A 9,294-nucleotide genomic window follows, 5' to 3' on the forward strand; every position below is an offset into this window, starting at 1 on the left:
GGGCAGCTCCCAGCCGCTGTGCACACCCCTGGATTTCTCTGCAGGGTGAGGGCGGGCTGCCCACTGCAGGCTCAGGGCTGGGGGCTGAGCTGGCCTCTTCCCGGTGGGGGGGTAGGGCTACAGGGCAGGCTATAGCCACCCCAAAATTCCCTGTAGCCATCCCGCCCAGTGCTGCTGCCCATCCTGCCCTGCCGCCAGGTTACAAGCTGGTGATGAGCGTGGGGAAAAAGTGGCCCCCCGCCTGCCCCATGGCCAGCGCCCCACACTGCTGCCACCTGCAGCCTGCCTGTGCCTGCTCTGGACAGCCCTACGTGGGCTGTGAGTACCTGCAACGTAGGCGCCGGCCATGCAGCAGGTGAGGGGCCACTTTTCCCCATGCTTAGCACCAGCTTCTTCCCTGTTGGCGAGCAGGGGGTTTGGGGCTGTATGCTGCTCCCCACCTGTACTGCCGGGCTGGGGGGCACTGGGTGTGAGCAGGTGGGGAGTCAGTGGGAGCACTGGACCTGCACCGGTGGGGCCCAGAGCAGGGTGGCAGGAGTGCGGGGTCCCACCTGGCAGGGGCTCTAGGGAGCCGGGCCAGTTCCCCCCTCGCTGCTGGTGCAGCCCAGCTCCACGAACCCCTGCCAGCCTGCGCCCTGCTTTGGGCCCCACTGGTGCTGGCCCTGGGACATTGGTCCCAAGACATTGGGATGTTGGTCCCAAGATGGTGACCAGGGGGCAGGACACCTGTCAAGGAGTGGGGCTACCCATGCAGCCCTCGACAGCATGCCAAAACTGGGTAAGCAGCCCTCCACTCAAAATAATTGCCCGCCTCTGAACTATTGGATCGGTATCAGCTGATATGGCTGGTTAATAATCTGCCATTTGTATTAAATCAAAAAAACCTTTATTGGTGCACCTCTATTTTAAATAAAATAAGGTTGAATTTAAAAGGGCCAGATACATCTCTGAAGTAGGTACTAGATGCAACAGTTTTAAATAATCTACATACTCCATATCCTTATTGTAGCTTTTTGGATCATTCTGCTTGCTTCCAATCAACACATTTATAAATCATAGGCTCTTTTAAACAAGCAGCAAGAGGTGGGATGAAAAATGAGCACACTAGCTTTTGTGCAACTGACATAAATTCAGCTTCCATTTGTCAGAGGTTCTATCATCAATTTACAAAGGTCCCTTAAGTATCAAGAAGAGACAGAGATACATGCGTAACTACCTCCTGTAAATAGCTTTCCAATTTTTTCTTCTTTGGAAAATTAGCAAAGGATTTGTCTATTAGCAGGCATTTTGGTGTCCAGCTTACAAATAGATCATAGCATAGTATGTCATTTAACATGCAAAGCACATCAAAGTGCAAGTTCACATTCGGGCTACTGCTGTCTGCTGGGTATAGGAAGCACGAGAAACTTCATTTTCTTTTCATTTTAAAAGACTGTACTGATTTTTGAAAAGTAGAGATCAAAGTTACTGTACAGCATGCATCAGAAAAAGAATGTGGAAAAGCAGAGTTTTAGATCTCCTCACTAAGGCATAAACATCAAGGTAAGAGAATACCAAGAAATGTATACCTCAGAAATCCTAAAGCTGCATACAGAGCTATTCCCTAAAAGCACTACCTCAAGACTAGCAAGATCAATAGAAATTAAATATTGTTAAATAATAGCATCTGTTTGGTCACTGATGGCTGCAATACAATTCCAGATAAACAAGCATCCACCTCACAAAAAACACTGTGATATCCATCTTTGTTGTCACTTTGCAGAGAAATCAAGGATTGTATCAGGAGGGGGACAGAATTACCCTTTCATTGCTTCCCAACCTAAATTGGGGATGGTAACAGAAATGCTTTTATATTGTGGCCAGCAGTGCAGATTGAAGGTACATTTCCAAAGTTGGATACTTTGGGCTGGAACTGGAGGTCTACCTGTAGATATTGGGATATAGGGGAACAAGAGCAAGTAGGCCTGCTCCTCCTACTTGTTGACCAGTGACCGAAGCTTTGCACAGCCCTAATAGATTACTACAGAGATAAAAATCTCCCACACTAATGTACAGAAAAACATAGCAACAGTTCAGTAGAAATAATGACCATTTTACAAATAACTGCTTCATCTAAAAGTCTACTCTTGAGTCCAGTCAGTCAGGATAACTGCCCCTTCATTTCCACCTACCACGACAACTTTTCTAAAAGAGTTTGTAATACTATTTGACTAATTAGCGAACAAAGACTGTTGGCACAATGTTTCTGTACATAAAAGGTTCTGCTGACACCATCATTAATATACTGACATTGTAAGCCAAACAAATATTTGCTCCATCTTGAATTTTATGTACAAAGTCTGAAAACAGCACCCTTCCTTTCCCTCATTCAGTGTCAAGCATTGAACACATTACTTGAATCTGCTACAGTTACTCAATGTTCCTATCCAAGAAAGAGGAGGAAGACCAAGCTTTTTGAAACATTTGTTCTGCTAGAAATTGTATTTGTTTAAATCTTAGTTTTTATGACACCTAGCTAGCTTGTGTACTGCTGTGTATGTGGGCTGAGGGGCTATAAGGACAGAGAGTAGATAGGAAACTGGGGCAAGCTGAATAATAAATGGTAGAGCAAAAATTAGGGCTGGAAGAGACTGAAAATAACATTAAAATTTGCAAAGCATACTGTAAAGCAAGGCTGAAAAGGGAGCTATTGTAATCCATGGTATTATATCATTTTAAGGAGACCTTGGGCATAAACTTATGTAAAACACCTGCTCCAAGGCATTTTGCTGTTTGAATCCAAAAAGTCATATAATTTAAAATGTAATTTTACAGGGATAACAGTTGGGTTGTAACTAAAAATACTTAAAACATCACATATAATTCAACCTACCACGCACAGCTTTTGAGCAGTACACAGCTTACTAACAGAATGTGGAATGATGGATAACTTTACCTCTCAGGTGCAAAGATTTAGTTGGTTCTGCTTAAATTTGTCTCACACCTTTAAAGCTACTCTGAAATCACAAAAAATGCTTTAAATCTTTCACAGAGTAGTTTGTAATATCTCATTAAAAGAACAATTAAGGCAAATGTGCACAGCATCAGATTTGTCTTTGCTACACTGCAGTGTCCTTTCCATTTTCTTTTAAACTAGATTACCGTGAGGCATATACGTAAAGAAGGATATTATAAAAATAACAGAAATAGGTATAATAAAAGCTGAATATGCTTCAACCTGTGTCCATGTTTCCTGTTTTCAATATGCAGCATGCATTGGTATATACAAGATTTAACTATATCAACAAAGAAGTCCTGTTGAAGCTGGAGTTCTTAGCACCTATGGAAGCAGTTAGATTTTCTTTACTGGGGGGGAGGATTTAAGTGAAAACTGAAGTTCTGGGGAATAATTCTGTGGTAAGTAATGGATTTTATAATCAACCACTTTCTTTCATTTTTTACATGTCCCTTTTTAAAAGATTCTGATCTCGCGATCTGCTTCTACACTTCGGATATTATTAATAAGACACTATAGGAATATACTACTAAGTCAAAATACATGATTAGATTAAGTAAACATAAGAAAAAATATATATGTACCTGTTCTTCAGTTTACTGTCCTCAGCCCATGAAGAAAGTCTCCACTTTTAGATTCAAATTGGTTTCTATAATTTTGAAAGATCCTCTCCTGCTCAATTAAACATATTTAAAACCAAAGCACATTGTCTTAGATAGCATGCTGCTATTATGTCAAAGAGCTTTTATTTGGCATTACACTTTGGGAACTCCCCACTCAGAGCAGGGGGAGATAATGGGATGAAAAGAGCATCATGCCAGACAACTGACTCAGCACCTACTTAGACTTTGGATAAACCTTTACATTAGCCATTTGGAACATAGTACACTTGCATTTAAAAAACAAAACCAAAGCGCAAAGCTTTTTTTATTTAAAAAAAAAAAAAGCTGAAAACTTAAGTTTCTCTTAAATATAGAAGAAACGCACACGGGGCGGGTATGAGAAAATGTCTACTCACTTCTTTTCTCCTTTTTCTTAAATTTTCCTTTTTTCTTGCCATGCTCTTTCTCATCATCAGACACTATATCGGGAGGCTCATGGAGGCTGTCATGAGGTGGCGAAGGCTCACCAGTTCGGTACAATCCAGGAAATTTTGTTGGGCTGATTTCTTCAGAGCTTGGGGTACGAGCAAGACCTCCACTATGCTCTACCCTGCGGTGTTCACTGGGGCTGCTGGTAGGAGGCAGGAAGCACTCGGTCATTCTGGTTCTCTGACAGCAAAGTGGAACAATCTTCTGTTACCTGTCCATCACACCTATAACAGAAAGCATACTGAGTTCATCTGTTCTTCTGTCATTTATCTTTTCTATATGCAAGCAAGAAACTGCCTATCCTGTTCCAGTAAGAAGAGATCCCTGAGGTCTCTCATCACCAGCTCATGATGGTGCAAAGGGAGGCAGTGGGAAAAATGAGGGAGGGGAAATTAGATCTAATGCAAAGCAACCATAACTTCACTAACAAAAAGAGATGATGGAGACTACAGAGAGCTGTACAGCTAACAGAGCCCAAAACGTGAATGTTGTGCCTTCTAAGGGTGCACTGCCAAGACAGCCATGAAGTCTACTCCTGCTTCCTTCAGAGGCTCCCGGCAGCAGAACTCCTTAATTAAAACTCCTCCCATCCCAAGAGACTCAAAGGGCAGATGCAGAAACTCTACCTACCCTAAGCATGAGTAAATTAGTCTGAAGGACTTCATCTCTTGCCTGCATTAGTTGTAAATAAGTTTGGCCTCCAGAATCTAAACAGTTATCTTAAAATATGATGCTTCCTTTTAAACTGAAGAAAGAGTTTAACTGGAAGGGGAATGGGAGGGGGAGGGAATCCTGCTTTTTCTGCCCAGTATTGGAAGACAGAGTTCCTCCATTCCCACATCCATTGATGCATATAGACAAAGGCCCAGAGAACAGGTTTCCAGTGAGATGTGAGCGCAGAACTGTCAATCCCACTTGAAGAGGACAAAAGTTATGACAAGGGTGCTTCTAAACACAACATCACTGGTTTAACTTCTTTGTAACCCCTTGGGCCCAGAGCTCCTGCTATTAAGCAGTGATATACTACACAATACAGCGAAAAATCACTGCTTCCACTTTAAGTAAACAATCCTAGTTGAAAGCGCACAAACCCTCATTTGGGGAAGCAAAACATACACTGGCTGGGATGAAAAACCCCCCTATTAATATACTTGATCATTTATATACATTAAACTGCATACACTTCTTTCTTTACCAGCATGTAAATCTGCTTTCCTGTCTTAATAGTATTCTCTCTCACAACTGTCTCATTTTTTCTCATGTCTCATTTGTTCCACTATTTCTATATGCATTATGGTTATGAATCAGTTTTTTTCAATTAGGCTATTTTGTTATAGCTGAGCTAATTTGTTTCTTACATAAAAACAAATAAATTCTGTGCTCTAACAACATATGCTCTGTAACAGAAATACTTAGAAGTTTTGCAGGTTTAAAACTTGTTACCATCCAAGACCAAAACAATCCATAAAACCACAGCTGTTATTAAAGATGATACAGTCTTGCGCTTCCATTACATCTTTCAGTTGAGCATATCAAAGTGCTTTACAAAAGCTAGAAAATTAAACATCTTAACTCCCCCGATTAAGTAAATGACAGAGAAAAGTCCCTTCACGCATCAATGAAATGCAGCTATTTAAAGTGGAATACAGAAGCTGTTTAACAGTGGAGTTTAAAATTACACAGCAGTTTAGGGAAGGCCATTAAGTACGTACTGCAGCTATGTACAACTTAAACAGTAGTGGTAAAATATAATGATCTTAACTGAATTTTGGGCACAGCACCTGGATTCACACCCTAACTCTTGGAAAAAAGAAGAAAAGGACAAGTTTTGCTTACCAAGGAGAGGACATGAGCTTTACATCTTACTTAAAAGATGGCATTTCCCACAGTACACTCTCCTGAATACCCTGCTAAAGAACTGATTCTGCAATAACTTCTATAACTCACTTACTGCTACATCCTCCTCTAGTCAGATATTTATTGAATGCCTCCCTCTTAACTTGAGAAACTCACCAGGATCAGAGTATAGGCCAGTATAGCAGCAGGAATCCTGGAAATATGCTGAAGACCTCCATTTCACAAACTATAAAACACACAAAAAAACTTTTTTGTCATATAATACTTGTAAAAACTATACTAAAAGATTATTATTAAGGTTTCAAATTAAGCAATCAAAAGATATGAAATGCTTGGGCAACTTTAATTTGGCACCATTGTTCTGATGAACTATGATACAGCCCGTAATTACATGAATACATTTTTTTCCATGTGACCTGTAATCTTTCCAGTGAACAGGAGGGGCTCAATTTAGGAATGAATCATGGCTGCAGCGTAAAGATACCCATTGTTTGCCAGATTAAGTTTTACCTGTGGCAGAAGTTGGAGGAGGGTCTGGAGTGAACGAGGCAGGGGACTGACAGAAAAGAAAGAATATGCTCACAGTTAAAGGTGTTCAGTGCTATTTAGAGAATTTGATTCTATCCCTCCCTTCACCAAACAGTTCCTAAAACTGATACTACTAAAGTCACTTTCATTAAATGCATTTCTGTCATTTCCTGGGTTCCTAGTATCAGAATGGCAGAAGTGCATACTCAGAAGTGCAAATTCAGGCATAGGCCTCTCAATTCTGATGCCCCAAATAAACAGGTATTTTTTTACCTTAATCTGTGTCTTAGTTCTATACCTGCAGAATGGGGACAATAATGCCCCTTTCACTAGTGAAATGGTGTAGTGAAAAAGTAACTTCTGTTTGTGAAGTGCTCAGATACTGTAGGAATAAGCAATGTACCAAAACCCAACGGCCAATTATACCCAGGATTTGAACAAGGATTAGAACCACACCAAGCAATGATGAGAAAAAGAAAACATTGAGCAACAATATGTGAGTATATAATTAAAGAGATTATCATAATGCACATATAAAAAAGGAGCAGCTTTCAAAAGTCTTTTCTTTACTTTTGGGTGTTGGACTTTGCAGCCTAACTTTTTAAAAATAGTGTGTGTGTAATTTCCAAGTTTTCTTTAAAAACAAAACAAAAAGAAAAACCCCCTGTAATAAATACAAATTCCATTAGGTTGTGATTATGTTCTCACTTTCATGACTTATCAGCAAGGTCAGAATCTTTAAATCTCCTAATGTGGACCTCTGACACTTGGGCTAACAAAGTAAATGATAGCAATGGTAAGTTGTCATCTTCATCTAGATCAGTGATGGTCAACCTTTTTGGCAGGCATACAAGTTAAGTCCCACCCCATCTCCAAGTGCCATTCTGCTCCCTGTCCCACCTATCTGACACATGCTAAACACAGCTGCTGGCTGTGCTACTTGTGGCACACATGCCATGGGCTGGCTGGCCACCTCTGCTCCAGACAGCCCAGACCTAGATGGAAAACAGTACACTTCAATAATATGGTTTACAGATATTTGCTGACAACAGAGGACCAGTAAGATCTGGAATCAAAGGTCCCATTCAAAGTTTTGGAGGAGAACCTCTCTACTGGTCACTCATTTCTGCTCAGTGTCCCCTCCTCCTCTCCCTCCCCACACACACAACTTGACCTCTTCTTCCCCTGCCCTTCCAGTCTATTTCTTTCTCATTTCAAGATCCTAGGCTTCAGTCTTGACCAGAGGTAGGCAAGTATTTAAGCTGGAGGGCCACTTAATGAGTTGCGGTGAATTGTTGACACACACACACACACACACACGTGCTCCCACCTTCCTTCCACTGAGCTCCACCATGCAACACGTCCCCCCTCTACCACACTGCTCCACACTGCACATACTGACGCTTCCCCATTTGCCATTTTCCCCCACTCTACTCCATCACACTGTGCACATGGATACTTCCCCTCCCCCTTCCCACCCCTGGCTCTGCTGCACCATACTGTGTATGCTACACTGCACTGCTCCACACCACGCAGAGGTGCTCCCCCTGCACAACACCTTGTGTATGGCTGCAGCCCACACCCTGTTCCGCCACGGGATAGTGGCAGGATGCAAAAGCTGGAGAAGGGACAGGAAGCCTGGAGACTCTCCACAATGCGCCAGGTTGGGTGGAGGTTCTTTCAAGTGTTGAAGGGCAAGAAAATGTCTCCTTGCTCTCAGTGCAGACACCCAGATCTGAGAAATCCTTGTTCAGCCCCATGGTGAAGCATGCCCTGCTTAGACTGGTAAAATTGTCAAGGAAACTGCCTCCTAAAAAAACCTCCAAAAACCAAAACCCTAAGGCAGCTTTATTGAGCATGTGAAAAAATGCTACTTTTCAAAGACTGAAATTTGACCAACTAGTATATTTTGTTTTGTTTTAAAGGGACAGCAAAAGACAGATCCCTAATGCCAAACACCCCCAGCAAATTTCTAATTCCTGCTGCAAAATATGGAGTGCTATAGCTTTTTGAAAACAAGGTCTTCAGATTTTTTTTTATATGGAGTAAACAACATTTTCCCCTTTTACCCTGGCCCCATTCTTGGAAACAGCTGGATTTTTCCAATAAAGATCAGCTGCAGGCAGACACCTGGGAAGTAACATTTTTGCCAGACTTTTACTGCTTGGGATAAGTTATAAGAAGCAGAAAATAGGGGCTGGGCTGGAAAGCGTGAGGCAAACTACCAGCTGCACGCATTGTAATAGGGGGGATGAAAACTGACACTCTGGACTATAACACTTTCAGTCTGTGCTTCTCCAAACCATACCATAAACTCTTTCAGTACAGAGGACTCCATTATTTCAGTTTTCTGCTGAGCCTCTCTCCTGACCTTGTGCCTTGTGTCAGATTGCAACAACAGGACCAAATTGAAATAGGCCGCAGGGTGGATAAAAATCAACAATTTTTTAAAAATTAAAACACAGGATTTTTAAATTTAAATCAGATGTTTTTATTTAACCACTTTTTTATTAAGATGATTAAAAAATAAACATATAAAGATAGTTTTTATTTAAGATATGTTAAAGCTCAAAGATATCATCATGGAATAGGGATTATAACTTCTAATTATATACTATTTGAGACAATATATTCATATAATATTTTAGAAGTTTTATCAATAGGTCACAACAGGCCATGGACTATATTAGAGGCCCAATCTTACGGGGTTCCCGGAGGCTCCTGTATAGTTTAGTAAAGATTAAACGGTGAACCAAAGACTGCGGCGCTGGTGTTATCGGGAAGGCTTTGGCTTCCATGACCACAGCCCGCTCTTTGGAGAGA

General features: G+C 41.4%; 1 protein-coding gene across 1 annotated transcript in view; it reads right to left on the reverse strand.

Annotated features, from left to right (window-relative positions):
• Nucleotides 1-9,294, reverse strand: part of RALBP1 (ralA binding protein 1) — a 41,889-nt gene that overhangs the window by 16,680 nt on the left and 15,915 nt on the right. The window contains exons 2-3 of the mRNA XM_019546012.1: nucleotides 6,100-6,169; nucleotides 4,014-4,310 (exon numbers count right to left, since the gene is read on the reverse strand). Of these exons, the coding sequence (XP_019401557.1) occupies nucleotides 4,014-4,257 (244 nt within the window). The 5' untranslated portion in view covers nucleotides 4,258-4,310; nucleotides 6,100-6,169. The remainder of the gene's footprint in view (nucleotides 1-4,013; nucleotides 4,311-6,099; nucleotides 6,170-9,294) is intronic.

This window comes from Crocodylus porosus, unplaced genomic scaffold (assembly GCF_001723895.1).
Source record: "Crocodylus porosus isolate Cpor-Errol unplaced genomic scaffold, CroPor_comp1, whole genome shotgun sequence".
Lineage (NCBI taxonomy): Eukaryota > Metazoa > Chordata > Crocodylia > Crocodylidae > Crocodylus > Crocodylus porosus.